The sequence below is a fragment of the Mangifera indica genome, chromosome 2, assembly GCF_011075055.1.
Source record: "Mangifera indica cultivar Alphonso chromosome 2, CATAS_Mindica_2.1, whole genome shotgun sequence".
Classification (NCBI taxonomy): domain Eukaryota; kingdom Viridiplantae; phylum Streptophyta; class Magnoliopsida; order Sapindales; family Anacardiaceae; genus Mangifera; species Mangifera indica.
The window spans coordinates 22,876,124-22,892,750 of record NC_058138.1 but is presented as its reverse complement, the minus strand read 5'-3'; the positions used below and the strand labels follow the sequence as shown (position 1 = coordinate 22,892,750).

Here is a 16,627-nt window from a genome sequence, read left to right as displayed (position 1 = left end):
CCAGTTCCTTTACCCAAAAAAAAAAAAGACAATTCTTGATCCTCAAGCTGTTCTGGCAGAAACCAACAAGCAATTGGGGATAAAAAGGAATCATATATAGGCAAACTAGTATTACATATATAAAAGAATATTGAATTAATCACTTCATTAATATACAAATATTTTTACTATTACAAGTAGATAATTTTACCTAAATCATTTTTGAGAAGAAAAAAATATAACACTATTTTCCTATATTCAATCTGCAGACTAGAAGTTCTGCAATCATGGCTTCTTTCGACTCTGACAACAATGCTTGCATATCATTGATCTTCGCTGCATTTTAATTTTCGGATAAGTAACTAGCATGTCCTTGCTCCATTTTCATTTTTTGCATAAGAATTTGCATATCCAGGGAGCTGTATCGATGCTTTTTCATCATGACTAAATACATTCTCAATTTAACAGGTAATACCGATCACCCTGAAAACTTGGCAATAACTAAGCTGACTGCAGTAAATACGACATAAAGGCCAACCAGGCAAAACCCCCAAAACCTAGGTACCCGGAATCTAGACCAAGTTATGACTAAAAGAGATCCCATCAGACTCAAGAGCAAGAACACAAAAGCAGTAACAATACCGATGTGGAAATGCACCTGATAAGCTTCTGGATGAACATTGGCTGTTTGCATTACCAAAGCCGATCCAAGTCCTATAAGCATGTTAAACATTGGCCCTGCAAAGCACCCAGCCATTGCCATTGTTGGATGGCCAGCTTTAGCAACTGCAACGTCAGCAACAAGATCTCCGACAGAGTTTCCCCATGCAAGTACTGTGAGCCCGAGAATAGCTGGAGGCAATTCAAGGATTGTCCCAAGTGCAGCCAGACAGTTAAGCAGCTCCCCAGCAACAGTGGATATCCAAAAGACACTCATCAGGAAAGCTACAACCACCACAGGCAATTGCTCAGTCTTTGGGGGTTCTGTTTCCACTATGAAATGAAGTGCTGCAAGTGAAGTGCTTGCTAAGAGTACTACAAACCAGAGAGGGAAATGGATGTTCGGAAGGAGGAAAGCTATAGGATGATCTATTGGCATGAAGGAGTTGCAAACATACAAAAGCAATAAAGGGCAAAGAGCAATATTTGCAGATGAGTAGAACCGGCTCCATTTAGAAGGATCGGTTTCTGGAATTGTCAGCTTCAGAAAAAAAGTGACTGGAAGCTCCCATGCTTTTGATACCTGTATGAATGTTGAAAAAAACTATAAGACAAACATTGCCAGAAGAAAGTTACTTTAGTTCATTCTCACATAGATTTAATGCCTTTTTTAATTAGCTGAACTCTCATTCCTGATTTCCGAAAATTAACATCATTCTGAATTCATCCTCCTTGCCGAACCAGATGGCTAACTAAATTGGACTCTTATTGAATTTGTCCTGTTATATCAGTTCTTGTACCAAGACTAGAATCTATTTATCAGATTAAAACTAGCAATATAAAATAGTCCTAATAAAAAAGATGACAAACTCTCTGAAAATTTTCATTCAGAGAGATGTTGAAAATAGTGATGTATTGAACAAAATAGAAAGGCAGATAAATTTAATCGAAAGAGACAAAGAAATAAAACTGATAGGTTTATCAGTTTAATTTTGTTTCTCAAGTAGCAGCTTCTTAATTTAGCTTCACACACAACGCCTCACTAAGCAAAAGGATACCGAAATACAACAGCCTAATTAGAATAAACAGGATTTTGATTAATTAGGTTGCATAATTTTAAGTCCCAAAATATGTGTCAGGTGTGTGTACATAGCATATGCTCACATTGAAGAGTTTAAAAAAATCAGTACCTAGAATTCACAACCTGAAGGCATCAAAATAGCAACAACAACATGACAATGGCAAGGGCACTTCAGGCAAGTGACCACTCCAGATACTGGATGGGACATTGAGGCTTCCACATAACAAACAGAAACCTTATTGACCTATCAAATTAGAGAGCCTGGACTAACAAGCAGAACATTTCAAACCAAATTCAAACTTCACAATACTGAACTCCCAAAGGAAAAAAAAAAAGGAAAAGAAAAAGAAAAGAAAAACAAGGAAAGAACTGGAAAGATACCAGAATAGCAACATTCCATCATATTGCCCGGTGCTTCACATTACTAAGTGAAGATGAGTTGATGCCTATAGGTATAAGATCATTCCTCATTTTTGTTTAAAAAACAAACAAAAAATATAAAATTGTAAGAAAGAACTTGATCAATTGCAAACCAACGAGGCAAATCATGTCTATGCTCTCAAACAACTTGGTCTCAACTTATATAACTTCTAGATCACTAATTAATAGGAAATTGTCACCATCCAAACTAACTTTTATCCAGGGTACCTGCCATAGCTCACAGTAAGAAAACTACAAGAGATAAACACAAAAGAGCACTCAAAATCATATTCCAAAGGCAAGTATCATCACACTGTCTAACATAGTTTAAGACTAATGATTAGGCTCATTAGCTAATAACACTTCCCCAGAAACTTCCCCATCGGGATCTCCCTCCAAAAGTTCCACATCCTATCCAATTAGTCTCTTGATAACTAATCAACCAATAAACATTTCATACATCAAACAACCAAACTGAGCAGAGACATCCACATTTTATCAAACAACAATTTACATTTGCGTTTTACCTTTCTGACCAATAACACTCAAACACACACACACAAAGAAACATAAATTTGACCACCAAACAATAACACTTAGATTTAGCTCTCCATTATATATTCCACTAATCCTGAATACCATTAACCACAACAAAAACAAAAAGACAGAAACAACAATCCAAGCCTCAAACACCACCATTCCATAAATTTGATTAAATGCATAAACATCGATCACCAAATAGTAACACTCAGACTTCTAGTCTCCAACAAAACAACACACAATTCCATAACTTTGATCAAAAGCCTAAAACTTGGCCATCGAATAACACTTGGATTTAACTCCCTACAGTTCACACATCAGATACCATAACCACATCACACAAACCCTAAATATCACTAACTACATTAAAAACATTCAAATTCATAAACTTGATCGTAGATTTTGATCACCAAACTGTAAACACAAAGAATTAGCACTCCATAGTCACTGCACAGATCAATACCATAAACCTTATTACACTGGAATTACATATTACTAACAAAAACAAGTATCAAACAAAACATACCTTTCCATAAACTTGAGCAAACCCAAACCCTTCATTTCTCTTCATTCCCTCTAAATCTTTAGCTTCTCCAACCTCGCAATCCGGCCCCATAATACTCATTTCTTTATCACCCTTTTTCTCACCTGTATTCATTCCTAGATCCATCCAAAACACAATCCCAACAAAGAACACATAAAACATAATAAACCCAACAGCTTGCCACACAAATATCTCCCCACTCAAGTACACATAAAACAAAAACAAAGCGGCCACCAAATAAAACCCCACATCCCTCACAAAACACCCAGCATCAACACTAAACGGAGCCGCATAAATCGCCACAAACCCGACAACAAAAGCCGAAACAAACGCCCCCGCTGACAAAATTGCCCCGAACCCAGTGCGGTACTGCCCAGTACGAAGCGCAACGACGGACGAAAAAATATCTGGAGACCCATTACCCAATGCCAAAAGCGTAACAGCAGCCATACTTGGGGAGAGATTCAAGAGTGTAGAGAGCTGAGTAGTAACTAAAGAGAAGTGGGATTGAGCGGTTTTGATGAGAATGTAGAAAAAAAGAAGGGACAGGAGGGAGAGAGAGGGGATAGAGAGAAAATGGTTCTGGTTGGCATGGCAAATGTGAAAATAAAAGTAGTCGAAAAGGCCATCTGAGTGGTTGTTTTGGGCGAGGAAACTGGTGGTACAGTTAGTGGCCAAGAGTGATCTGCGAGGGAGCTGCGGCGTACGAGGGGTGAAGAGGAAGAAGAAGAGAACTGCGAGGAGGGTTAGGATCAGAGAAGTGGTTTTGAGGAGGGATGCGAAGGAAATGGCCATGGCCATGACCATGCCATGGAAAGATGAAGTATACAACAAGTTTTACGTTTAATTGGCGATGGGATCTTGACTTTGCTGCCTGATTTTGGGTCGGTTGGGCTTGTATTTCAGATCTTCGGAGTTGTTATTAAGAAGTGATTGAGTTTTCCATGTTGTGTTGTTGTTAACAATTTTGCATACTATTCTAGATTTTATTCTTATTCTTCTAACTTTACGCGTAATGCCAGAATCAATGCCGAACAAGCTGAATTCTAAGAACTAAATTAGTTTTCATAAATGAATTAAATTTTAATCAATTCTTTAAATCAACTCAAATTAAATCTAAAAAAGTTTAATTATTTTCAAAACGAATTTATCCCTCAACTGATTAAACCATATTCATCTTGAATTAAATTTTATTCTAACTTAACCCGAATGCGATCCAGCCCCATATATCATGGGCTGAAATAGAATCAACTCCTATTAGTAAAACAAGATGCACAATCTAATCCAGCCCTACATATTATGGCCCGGTGCTAATTTGCATCGTTCATGAACAAAATGCGCCAAGACTGAACTGAAAAATGAACCGCTTAATTACATTCCAGAAGTTGTAGAGTGAAACAGAATTACACAACACACCTACAGAGCCAAGGCCAAGTTACCTGCGGAGCTTTCTTATTAACCAGTTCCTCCGCTGACTGACATCCATTTGAACAAACATCTTGGCTTTTTTCTCGTCTTCTAAAAGTTGGCATGCTTCCAGGAAGATCTCATCATCCATGCCTGGAACAGCTTGAAGCGATTCAACAACCCTTTCGATTGAGCTACATTCTTCAATGATCTCTTTGTTACCTGTCCATGTCTTGACCACACTAGGGACCTCATCCAGAGTTTCCTGTATATCCTCCTTGGTGGGCTTCTTAATTTTTCTTTGGCAAGCCCTTGTTGATGAGCTTGCAGATTTCCGCTTTTTCTTTCGTTCTGATATATCAAACTCTGCAGCTGGAGTACGCAAATCTCTAAAGATATTATCGTCATTCTCAATTTTTACAACTGCACTGCTTAATCTTCTATCAGAACTTTTGTTTCCATAAATCATAGAAAAATCGCTATAATTACTTAAGTTTCTCTCTTCATAGATGACAGCATCTGGATGTTCCTGCAAATTATCATGGTATAAATGCTCGTCAGAATCAATGGTGAACAATATTAAGAATACAATAGAACTATTCTTTCCGATTTCCTGATCTAATATCTCCTCAAGAATGATCTTTGAAATTCCACCATGACGTACTATGGTTACCAGGTGTTCAATGACCAATAACCAGAAAATAAAAATGACCAGTCTCACTACTGTGGTTAGATAAGGAAATGCACCTTCATATGAGCTTCCCAAACATCATCAGAAATCATTGTTTGCTGAAGGTCATCCGACATAAAGCAAGCCGGACTGAGAAGGTCTGAGATGTTGTTACATTCACTCATCAAGCTAAAATACCGTTCTTCCAATACTTCTCTGTCACATATAAGTCCAAACTGTTCATTGAATGATGCAACTATCCAGGCCCAAGCTTGATCACTAAATCCGTGACCAATCTTATTCCCTCTATGCAACTGCTTCAACAAAAGGTCAATAAAGAATCTGTCCATCATCTTTGTCCAATGTACCCTTGGAGGACTACTATTATCAGGGTATTGATCATCCTCTTCACCTACAAATTCAACACAACCGTTAATCCAACAGATGGATTCTCAGAGCTAATGACGAGAAATATGCAACCATTCCAAACTGCATAATATAGCATTTAATGAAACCTACATCTCTGTAACATGTGATGTAAAGCTGCTCTTTTGTGTTTATACTGTACTTCCAGATTTACATTATTTTCGTGAAGAGACATAAGATTTCCAGATAATAGAGCTAGCTTATTGACCCACCTAAACCTACAAAAGTATGCCAAAATGAACAAAAGAAATCAAAGATCTTAGAAGCTGCACAGTGTTAATTTGGCAGGGGGTTTTCATACAGATTGATTCTCATCTAGTACAAATTGTGTCTTAAAAGAGTCTGTTCTGGACATCTGGTCCACTGCTATAACTCATTTTTATCATCAATACATTTATTTTGTTTACTATCTTAAAAAGACACTTGTCATCAATCAGCCCACGTCAACTCACCAAGGGATTGCATTAGCTCAACTTATTTCTTAATTATTTCACTTATCAAATAATATCCTAGTCCATTTTCAGGCTTGTAGTACAAATCTTTCAGTGAGTACAAAGTCAATTCAACAATCTTGATCATGCATAACCCAGAGACAGAGAGAAACAAACCAGTTTTTACTCCTACAGCATAGTCAGTTTCCATGGACTGACTAAAATAGTTTTCCCCAGTGTTTGTGTTTGCATTTCCATATATCAAGAACAAGTCATTGTAATTTGGGAGGGTTCTATTACGATATGGCCGTGCATCAGGGCAAACCTGCAGATACAATTTGTGAGCTACTCGGAACTTTAAAAAATTATTCACAGAGATTAAAAAAGCACCTTCACATAAGCTTCCCAGAAATCACAATTGGCAATTATCATCTGTCGCATTTCATCCCAAGCAAATTCACTCTGATCAAGTAAATTTTTCATATCATGGAATCGCTTCTTCAAGTTCATATAACGACTCTTTAAAACATCTTTACTATATTGAGACCCGAATTCTGCCCTAAACTTTGTGACCATGTCAGCCCAGGCTTGTTTGCTGAATTTCTGATCAATCATAGACCCCTGACGAACTTGCTGTAGCATTAGGTCAATGAAATAGCGGTCCATTGGAGGAGTCCAATCAGTCCTCCAGCAGTAGCCATTTTTTGATTTAGCTCCTTCAACAAATATGAAAAATGTTTATATATGTTTAAAAAATGAATCTGTTTTATGCTATAAAAAATAATAGAAAATCATATCACAAAATGTCAAAGATGCCTGATACAACATATTTAATCAGAGTATAAGAAAGATTAGACATGTGGCAAACTCATTCAATTTAGTTATAGTCATCTCACAAAATTTTCAGTAAATGCTAATAAGCTCCAAACAGTAAAACTCACCATGACCATTACAGTCAAGAACTTGATTTAATCGGTTGGCCATACCATTAGAAGTTGCATTCCCATAAATCAAACACAAATCATAATAATTTGGTGTGGGTTTGGTTTTGTATGATTTTGCATCTGGGTGTTCCTACATATGACGTATGTTAGTCCTTTGTAACAAAATACATGTGTAAGACCACAACAGATGAGTAGAGTACCTTGATATATGCATCCCATACATCACCATATGCTGTGACCTTCTGTTGTCTTTCATCCCAAGAAAACCCTCTGTGTTCAAGAAGATTTTTCAATGCATAATATTGCTTCTCTAAACTTTTATGATGAACCTTCAAAAGATCTTTGTCAAACTGTAATCCAAATCTTTCAACAAATGAGACAGCCATATCTATCCATGCTTCATTCTTGAAAGTGTAACCAATCCTATTCCCAATCTGCACTTGTTCTAACATAAGGTCAATAAGATGACGGTCCATCAATGGCGTCCAATCTGTCCTTGAAAAATCTCTGTCTGTATAGAATTGGGCATCTTCTCCTACAAATAAAAGAACCTTGTAAATTATTACAACTGTACCTCAACTTCTGAAAAATGATGATTCTAGACACACATCAATACAACACAACCCTTGCTTTCTCACTTACTGGGATAGAGAGCTGGTGCTTTCCTACCTAATAAATCAAGTTCTGCATCCTACTTCACACTCATTCTTCACAGTTGATAGGGTGAATATTCATTTGTGAATTACATTGGGCTAGAAAATCTGGATTTGGAGAGCCAAAGGGAAACTATAGCCATCGATTTCCACAAGAAACAAAACAGAACAAAAATAGTATTCTATAGTTCTTTCCTTTATATCATCAACATGCAGGCAACAACCAAAGAATAAGTTTTCGCTAACAAAACTCAACAGTTGAAGACACTCATAACTTTTAAAAAAGGAACAAGACTGAAAATTTTTTTAAAAAATACATATAAAATATAAAAAGACTTAATATATATATATATATATATATATATATATACACACATACAAAAAAAGGTCACATATACAGATGAATAGGCCACATTCCCAAATATTTGAAGAGCTTTGCCTTACTAATTTAAAAAAAAAAAAAGAACTAGTAAGGAATTCATTAAGACAAATGATCTAAATAAGATACAAACTAATCCTAGTACCTAACACTACATAAAGCAGAATCCATCATTCCCTCAATTCAAGCTCATTCTAAACACACACTCAACTTTTAACCGCCTATGTCACAACTTGAGAAAATACTTGTTGGACCATCCACCACAGAATATCTTATTTTAATCTTCATGGCTGAAACAAGAAACATACCAATCAACAAATCCGGGTCTGTGCTCCTCATATCTACACTGTTAACCAAATAGTTGGACCTCTGATTAAAACTTTCTTGGCCATATATAAAACATAGCTTGTGATAGCCTGGCACCGATTTTTTTCTGTATAATTGAGCATCAGGATGTTCCTGCATAAACCATGCATAAGTGATAGAGTGACGTATATCTAAGATACAAGAAAATAGGTCCATGGTAATTCACCTCGACATAAGAATCCCAAACATGATCTTCAGCTATTACCATTTCTTTCATATCATCCCAAGAAAAGCCGCTCTGTTCTAGAAGAATTTTTATGTTGTTATACTGCTTTCTTAAATGTTTGTAGCGTTTCTTCAAAACATCTACATCATAACGAGATTCAAATTTATGATTAAACATAATGACTATTTCCATCCAAGCCTCACTTGTGAACGAAAGACCAATCTTATTTCCTCTAAGAGTTTGGTCTAGCAACAGGTCAAGGAGATAACAATCCATTGTTGGTGTCCAAAGTGTTCCAAAACCACCATTTCCAGCAGATGAATGACCTTCCTTCTCTTCACCTACATGCATGGTGAAGCTATTTGTCAGTGTACCTAATAGCTCATCAGCATCAGTATTTAAACTGTAGATTACACTAGAAGCACATCAATTTTCATGTCATGAAGCTTATAAACGTACTGTTGTTAACTTCATTAAAGAATTGAACATCACAATAGAATCCAAAATCAAAATTTTTTTAAACTACAGTTCCCAGCTTGCTGATATCACAATGAACTTCTAACCTGTCTTGACTTGAAAGACGCAGTCCTTCAAATTTTTATCTTGGCAAATATGAAGTGACTGACCATTTTTGGTCACATAAGCATATATCAACTCCAAATCTTGATAGTTCAGCAACGTCCTGTTTCTGTATGAACTTGCATGGGGATATGCCTACATCCAGAACAGTACTTCAGAATATTTGATAACTATAGACTAACATATCATATGAAATAATCATATACCTTGACATACTTATCCCAAAGACTATCATTGGCAACTATCATTTGTCGTTTTTCATCCCAAGAAAATCCTTTTTGATCAAGTAAAGTCCTTACATCTACATAATACTTGAACAATTTCTTATACCGGTGCCTTAAAAACCCTTTGTGATATTGCGTATAAAATTTTGTATTGAACAAGATGAGCATGTCTTTCCATGCTTGTTTGGAGAACGCATGTTTTCTTGTACTGCCCTTTCTTACTTGATCCAACATAAGGTCAACAAAATATCCGTCCATTGCCAGTGTCCACTCTGCATTTTTGGCAGGTTCACAACTTTCTGAGGCAATGCTACCTATTTCAACACCTGAAACTCAGAAAATAATCATTTAAATTATTTCTGTTACAATCATGCACTAAATTATGAGTAAAACATCAGTTACTAGAGAGTAAACATTGTGTAAACTCATTCTTACTGAACTTAGTCTCCTATTCCCTTGTTAACATTTAATGATGCATTGAATTTTCAAGTGAAACCAATGATTTTTGGTCCTCAACCAGACATCAAACTTACCACTATGCACTACTTGAACATCATCATCTAAGTCTACATCATGACTTGAGCGGCTGTATCTTCCATCTGCTTGTGTATATCCATAAATATAGCACAAATTATCAAAGTATGTCAAAGCTCTATTCCTAAGGGTTTGCACATCAGGATTGGCCTGCATATGCATATAACAACTTATTTTGGTAACAAAAACAGATAACCACAGAAGTAATTACCATATACAATTAACCAACCTTGATATAAGCATCCCAAACTTGTTCATCAGCCACCACCATTTTATGGGTATCATCCCAATAAAATCCATTCTGTTCGAGAAGATTCTTTACATCATTATATTGCTTCCACAAAATTGAATAATGACTTTTCAAAGAATCTCTATCATATCTAGTCCCAAATCTTGCATTCAGCAAAGTCATCATATCAGTCCAAGCTTGTTTGTTGAACGTATGTCCCAATCTATTCCCCCTATGCAGCTGATCCAACATGAGATCAATAAAATAATGCTCCATAGCTGCTGTCCAACTCACCCTTGTGCGATCACTCACTGTAGGGATTTGGCTTCCCATTCCCTCCGCTACAAAAATTTGGATTTTAGAGAAGAGTCCAACAAATTGCTTGGCACATCAAGGCAACACAATTTTTAAAATAAAAAGCATTTATCATATAACATATATTTGCACCCCTCATTAAAATAACTAAAAATTGAACTAAAATGCAAGTGATTTAGCATAATACACTCATTTTTCAGAATTTATAGCTACGAGCATTAAATACTCCATAACCTGTATTGTGTTCAAATTTATATTTTTTTTTTCAGGTTGACACCCCTTGACTTAAGTTAAGCGAGATAAAAGTTCTTAATCAGAAATTGAACAGTAGCATTTAATGTTTGGAATTCAGTAATTTGTCAACCATTATATCAAGATATATGACCGGTTAAGAAAATAACTCAGACAAATTACGAAAGCGAAGCTCAAACTCTACCTTCAATGAGGAAAGTAAAGGAAAAATTGAAAAAAAAAAAAAAGAAATAATTTAGAATGATTCTTTCAGAAGAAAATTTCTGATGAAGAGAATCATCAAGAAATGACGAATTTCGTTTCCTTTACAAGACTCTCTCGGTAACCAAACAGAACTTCATGATTTTATTTAACAAGCGAAAGATTAGGGTTTCATACCTCCGAATGGTAAATTCGCGGAGGTGAAATATTGAAAACGTCGTCTTTCGGGGGTTTTACGAGTCCCTCTATTCTGCGAAGCAGAGTACTAAGAGGAGAGACAACCAGAAAGTAACGCTGTAAGGGTTCATTTGGTTAAGAGGAGTATATATTTTGTCAGGAATAGGATTATCCCATCTTTACAGAAGTACATATTTTTTCGATATCCATCCGGGGGCGGATATTTGATCAATCATAGAAAAACATGTCGTATTCAATCATAAACATAACATCTACTGAAAAGTGTAATTTTATGTTACGTTGGTCCAATTTTAAGAATTAAATTAGGAGTTTATTATATAATTAAATATTATTTTATTTTTTAATTATAATAATTTAATCACACAATATCATTTAATTTAAATAAACAATTGAGTAACACGATAGATAAAATCAAATAAACTTGAATTACTATTTTCTTGTTTTCATTCAATAAATTCAAAAAATACAAAATGACATAAACCATAACTTTTTAAAAAAAATTAATGATACAATGTATCAATGTTGAATCACATTAAAAACAATATGTAATCTAACAGGATCAGACTCTTTTTAATTGTGTAATTTTGAAAAAATCATTCATGGAAAGGTGATTCTAGAAATCAAAACCTCATCATGCTTACCTGGTAAAATTCTAGCAACTTATCAATTAGAATCACACATTCTTTAGTACAAGTACAACTTCTAAATTACATCTTACACCACTGATTGAATTTTAACAAAAAAAAACTCGCGAGGCATCAAGGTTCTTTCTCAAGTAGAGAATAGCCATACTTGTTTCTTTGTTGCGAAGTTTTCTCGACTGGTTTGACCATAAATCTCAAGAGAAAACAACATTTATAAAGCTCATGGTCTCGGTTTCAGTTTTTGTGAGTAGCTATCCAATGAAAGAATCATGATCCATAGTTTTGCAACAGAAAAAAATGTTTTTAAAGCAAAACAATGTTCTTTTCCTCGCTTTGTCGAACAAGAAATGTTCCCTGTTTCTAGTTTTCTAGTTAAGATGATCCTTAATATCCCCTTACAGAAAGACTGAAGTTACAGCAAGATCATACACTAGAGATATTTCTCATCTGTATTCCTCTGGCAAGCGGTATCCAGACATGACTATTTTATCAGCAAACATCTTGCCTGTCTTTGGCATCACATGCCAGTGCAATGTCAAGTTGAATTCTTTACCCCGGAGATTGTGTCCCTGCATGGAAAAGGAAATGGGAAAATGAAAATCAAATTCATTTTTAGTACAGAAAACATGTAAGTTCACCTATGAATATTGGCAGACCAAATGGTAAACAGAAATTCATTAGGATGGCATACCTGATCAATGAAACGGTACTTGCTAGAGGTGTGAATGGAAAACTTGGCAGACTCTTTGGTAGGTATTATAGCATCCCAAAGTGACACCTGTGCAACAACATTCAAAGTCAATCAAGTAAAGAGCATGATTTCAAGCAGATAAACCTGAGATCTAACAAGTACTCCTAAAGTTCACATGAAATATAATATTGGCATAGAGTGGGTGTCTATAAGCTGGAAGCATGCAAAGGCATATGATTATAGCCTCACAATTACCTCATAAAATCATACTCTAGTACAGATGACACAATATTGAAATAATCACAAAAATAGAAAACAACCTAATTTCAGAAAAAATATGCACCTACATTCCCTGAGATTACCTGATTCAGTGCATTCTTTGGGGTTTTGTACTCAGCTGCTACGAAAATGAAAAGCTGCGATGAGTAGTAAAGCGATGATTAAATCTCAAATCAGACTAAAGTTTATGCACAATAATTGTAAAAGAGGAACTGGCCAAATAAGACTATCATATTTGAGCATACCATTGAATTAGTAAATAGGATTTGAAACAGAAAAAATGAAATAATTAATCAATTGCTAAAAGATTATAAAAATATATATATTTTACCAGTTGATCTGATCCTATGGGGTAATTTAGATGTTTACATGTCAGAGATGAGCATGTTAAACTTTCATCAATTTCTACTCGGAAACCTCTTATGTATCAAACTACCACTAAAAACATCTCAGAAAGCACTTTTAATCAGCAAATAACTATAACAATCTTTACATGAAAAGAGGTAAAGACATCTTGGACAATCAACCTGTTTAGTGTTCCATGTAAACAAAGATTGCAAATCACCGGTTATATTCAATGTCAGGCTGACCTGCATACAAGAGAGTGAATTTGGAAATCAAGAGCTAGAAGATAAATGACATACTCAGGTGTGCTTATAACACAATACATCCACAGGAGAAGAGGTACACGCATAATAAATAAGGTTTGTACTTTTCAATCCATTATTCGTATCATGTAAATTATGAAAACCCTGAAAAGAAATTTCTGGTTCAATTAGAAAATTAAAAATCCTTGTCAATCTCCAAACTTTGATTTCTTCTTTCAGACAGCCAGGGAAGCCCCGTCATGGTATCCTCTGCAACCCCTAAATAACTGCCTAATGTTTTTAGTCAGTGTAGGGCAAAGAGGCAAACCCCAGGCATGTGTAATGACCCCACAACACACATACCATTTCAGCATTGCATAATGACCAAGAATCGAACCCATAACAAGATGGGCCTAGGCTTACAATCTCCTGTAGCAATATACTTACTACCATTCCTACCAAAAAGGTGTCATCAACATTCAACAATTAAATTCCAAATGACCTGGATGCCAACTAAATTATCAACTTACTGTTACAAGAACTCTTACCATCACCAAAGCCGCACCTTGTCATGCATTAAACTACAATCTCACACATTAAACGAGCATAAACAAATAATGGTATAGAAACTTATCAAACTAATAAGTTAATCATAGACAGAATTCAGAATCAAAACCCCATAAATCAACTAGCCTTCTATAAATCACACAAAACAATCAACCCTAAAAACCACAAAAATTGAAAACTTACCTCATCGTTTCCATGCTTCTGCTTCTGAAACCAATTAATATTCAATACCTAAAATCGCAAATAACAAAATCCCAGAAACAAAAATCAGTCAAAATCAGAAAAACACACAACTGGGTTTCTCTTAATTCAAAGACAGATTTGAAAACAAAAAAATGCAGTCAAGTTTTACCCGGATTTCGGCAGTCGGAGAAGAAGTGTTAAGGTTGTCAGAAAGAGAAGCGATGGCGCACATCAAAGCGAGAATGGTGACGGCGAAGGTTAACAGAGCGTTGGCTCTGTACCCAAATGAATGCATTTTTCGTGCTTGTGTGTTTTGTTGTTGCAGCTCGCTTCCCTGTTTATGTTTTTGGGTTCTGATATTTTGTTGAACTATAACTAGTAGTTCTGTTACTGCAATTTGATTGGATGATACACGTGTTTAGGACGATTTAGCGGGTCCAAATGCTGACGTGGATGGTTTTGATTAGATTGTGAACGTAATTTTTCTCCTTTTTCCTTTTTTAAAATAAATAGACAGAAGGGAAAAAAAAAAAAACTTTAAGACAAGACGAAGGAAATTCAAATCAAGGATGGGATTAATTTTTATAAATCAGTTCATTTTGAATAGATTTGAATTAAAATTCAGACCAAAGAATTGAATTATTTTTAAATGAATTGAAGATTTAATTTTTAATTTTTAATTAATTTTTTTTATATTCCAATCAATTTTAAATTGAGTTTTTTTTTAAATTGAATATAACCATAATTCTTTGTAAGTTTTATTAATTCTCAAGGAATGAATATATGCCAAGACGAGTCAAAGGCAGCTGAGGAATAATATATAGGAACGTCAGATACAACAAATCAAGGGCTAGGTTTGATTTAATAAAATAAATTTAATCCGATTTAATTTAAATATTTACATTTAAAATAGTACAGATCAAATTCAAAATTAAATTTTTTTTAATTAAATTTGAACATTAACGCGTTAATCATAAATAGAATTAAATTTGAATTATTTAATCTCAATCCTAATCAAATTCACCTCTAATTATGGTAATATTCAAGTTTTATTCCATTTTTGACTTTTCATGATGTGCTGCTCAACCCCTCTCACACACATCATCTAAGTAGCAGTACTGGCTGTAGTGAAGTTGAAGTTGCCACAATTTGTCCTCTGAAACAGCAACGACGAGCTAAACACAAGCCTTGACTTAGCAAGATCAAACTCCACAAGATTATCCTGCAACTGATGACCCCCAATTATAATCTTAGCCGTCAGACTTAAGCCTCCATCCACAAACGCCAAACATGTAACCTCAGGTCCTGCCTCCACCATTGAGTTGGTTCCACTGATTCTCCACTTCACATTCTGGTCGTGCAGCACCAGGCCTATGTTCGGCATTTGAGGTCCAATCTTTGTGTAGCTTAGTTTCCTGGTGTCATAGCACACTTCGAATGGCGCCACGGGAGTTTCATTTGCGGTATCCCGGAGAGCTGGCTGGTGAATAACTTGGTGAAAGATTGATAGATTGAGTGTTCCAGGACTGTGAAAAGCTTTGTCGTGCTGAGCCTTGTCCCGCCTCTTCCGGAATGAGCATTGGGGACTGGGTTGTCGTTTATATTTATTGATGTCACTGGAATGTAGTAATGTCCCTCTTGTCTTATTGTCAATGGGGTGTAGCTCACTGAACGTGAAACATCAGCATTTGGAAGCATATAATACGGCCCCTCCCCAAAGAACATGACACCATTTATTGACGATTTAGAAGGTAGACACAAGGCGAATTTCGGTGAGACGCCGAAGTGTGAGGCAAGTTGATTCGGTAGAGAGATTGACGCATGGCCTAGTCCTGCTATCCCTTGAACATTTCTCCGCAAACCATTCTGCGGGAAGTTTGGAAGGTGCACATGCAAACAGGAATTGCGGGACTGAAACTAGTGGGCCAGGGTTAGACCCTTTTAAGGATTGAATCGAGAGCACATCTTGAGCAAGCTCGCCCATGGCTGTTAGGCTTGTGATGGGGTTCCTAGCCATGAGCCCACATGTGTTATTGTGGCATCCGGGCCTGGCTGCTGAGGCGCATGTGTGGCAGTAAGAGGTTTGAGCTCTGGCGCATTGAGCTGAGTGGCATAAAGGGGCATGGTAGGTTGAAGATAAGTAGTTATGCTCACAAGTAACCCACAGGAATTGTCCACATGGGCCCGGTCTGGAAGGCCCATGCGTCAGACTCAATAGCTACAGTATTAAACCAGACTTCAAATTTCTATTTTGAGCCGAGCCTCCATTTGGCCCGACCCAATTAATATGTCTATTTGTAATATAGGGGTTCTCTTATGGATGTTGGTCACAAAAGGATGTGTTGAGCCATCTATTTGCACTGGTAGAACAAGGCTGTTTGGCCTCAAAGTTGTTTGGGACTGCGCTGTGAGGATGACAATAGAGAAAAGCAAAAACAAGAGATGGGGAAAACAAAGAGAAGAAGAAGAAGAAGCCAT

At 36.0% G+C, this 16,627-nt stretch overlaps 4 protein-coding genes across 5 annotated transcripts; all 4 read right to left on the bottom strand.

Annotated features, from left to right (window-relative positions):
• Positions 1-73: 73 nt before the first annotated feature.
• LOC123205187 (cation/calcium exchanger 5) lies at positions 74-4,187 on the bottom strand. Of its 2 annotated transcripts, none has more exons than XM_044622108.1 (2): positions 3,207-4,187; positions 74-1,243 (listed from the first exon to the last, which is right to left on the bottom strand). In XM_044622108.1, exons 1-2 carry the CDS (start codon positions 4,029-4,031, stop codon positions 458-460), a joined length of 1,611 nt encoding a protein of 536 aa, XP_044478043.1. In that variant the 5' UTR covers positions 4,032-4,187; the 3' UTR covers positions 74-457. The 2 variants fall into 2 exon arrangements, with proteins under 2 accessions (XP_044478043.1, XP_044478053.1); XM_044622118.1 differs by having other exon boundaries at positions 74-1,222; positions 3,207-4,181.
• Positions 4,188-4,396: 209 nt separating this feature from the next.
• On the bottom strand, positions 4,397-11,401 carry LOC123205184. Its single transcript, XM_044622092.1, has 13 exons — positions 11,178-11,401; positions 10,233-10,573; positions 10,003-10,153; positions 9,452-9,795; positions 9,230-9,380; positions 8,667-9,007; positions 8,443-8,593; positions 7,303-7,637; positions 7,100-7,232; positions 6,549-6,874; positions 6,336-6,483; positions 5,379-5,713; positions 4,397-5,160 (listed from the first exon to the last, which is right to left on the bottom strand). The coding sequence occupies exons 2-13, from the start codon at positions 10,563-10,565 to the stop codon at positions 4,660-4,662; spliced, it is 3,249 nt and encodes a 1,082-aa protein (XP_044478027.1). The 5' UTR covers positions 10,566-10,573; positions 11,178-11,401; the 3' UTR covers positions 4,397-4,659.
• Positions 11,402-12,036: 635 nt separating this feature from the next.
• Positions 12,037-14,521, bottom strand: LOC123198941 (signal peptidase complex subunit 3B-like). Its single transcript, XM_044613749.1, has 6 exons — positions 14,319-14,521; positions 14,150-14,197; positions 13,340-13,402; positions 12,896-12,949; positions 12,534-12,620; positions 12,037-12,411 (listed from the first exon to the last, which is right to left on the bottom strand). Exons 1-6 carry the CDS (start codon positions 14,442-14,444, stop codon positions 12,286-12,288), a joined length of 504 nt encoding a protein of 167 aa, XP_044469684.1. The 5' UTR covers positions 14,445-14,521; the 3' UTR covers positions 12,037-12,285.
• A 722-nt stretch (positions 14,522-15,243) lies between these two features.
• On the bottom strand, positions 15,244-16,627 carry LOC123208717 (gamma conglutin 1-like). The gene is given in 4 exon segments (XM_044626235.1): positions 15,244-15,596; positions 15,599-16,021; positions 16,023-16,359; positions 16,428-16,627. Coding segments are annotated over 4 exon segments (1,302 nt in total). The 3' UTR covers positions 15,244-15,254.

Bases quoted from the DNA above. Each gene is read 5' to 3' on its own strand.
- LOC123205184 (XM_044622092.1), bottom strand. From the start codon at position 10,565: ATGGGAAGCCAAATCCCTACAGTGAGTGATCGCACAAGGGTGAGTTGG. The intron at 9,381-9,451 runs GTATATGATTAT...TTCTGGATGTAG, and splicing joins TTTGGGATAAGTATGTCAAG to GCATATCCCCATGCAAGTTC. The intron at 6,875-7,099 runs GTGAGTTTTACT...TATTTGTTGAAG, and splicing joins TCTTGACTGTAATGGTCATG to GAGCTAAATCAAAAAATGGC.
- LOC123205187 (XM_044622108.1), bottom strand. From the start codon at position 4,031: ATGGTCATGGCCATGGCCATTTCCTTCGCATCCCTCCTCAAAACCACT. The intron at 1,244-3,206 runs GTATGTTTTGTT...TTTGTCTTATAG, and splicing joins TTGCTCAAGTTTATGGAAAG to TTTTTTTCAACATTCATACA.
- LOC123198941 (XM_044613749.1), bottom strand. From the start codon at position 14,444: ATGCATTCATTTGGGTACAGAGCCAACGCTCTGTTAACCTTCGCCGTC. The intron at 14,198-14,318 runs GTAAAACTTGAC...TTGCGATTTTAG, and splicing joins CTCCGACTGCCGAAATCCGG to GTATTGAATATTAATTGGTT. The intron at 13,403-14,149 runs GTAAGTTTTCAA...TCTTGTATGCAG, and splicing joins AGAAGCATGGAAACGATGAG to GTCAGCCTGACATTGAATAT.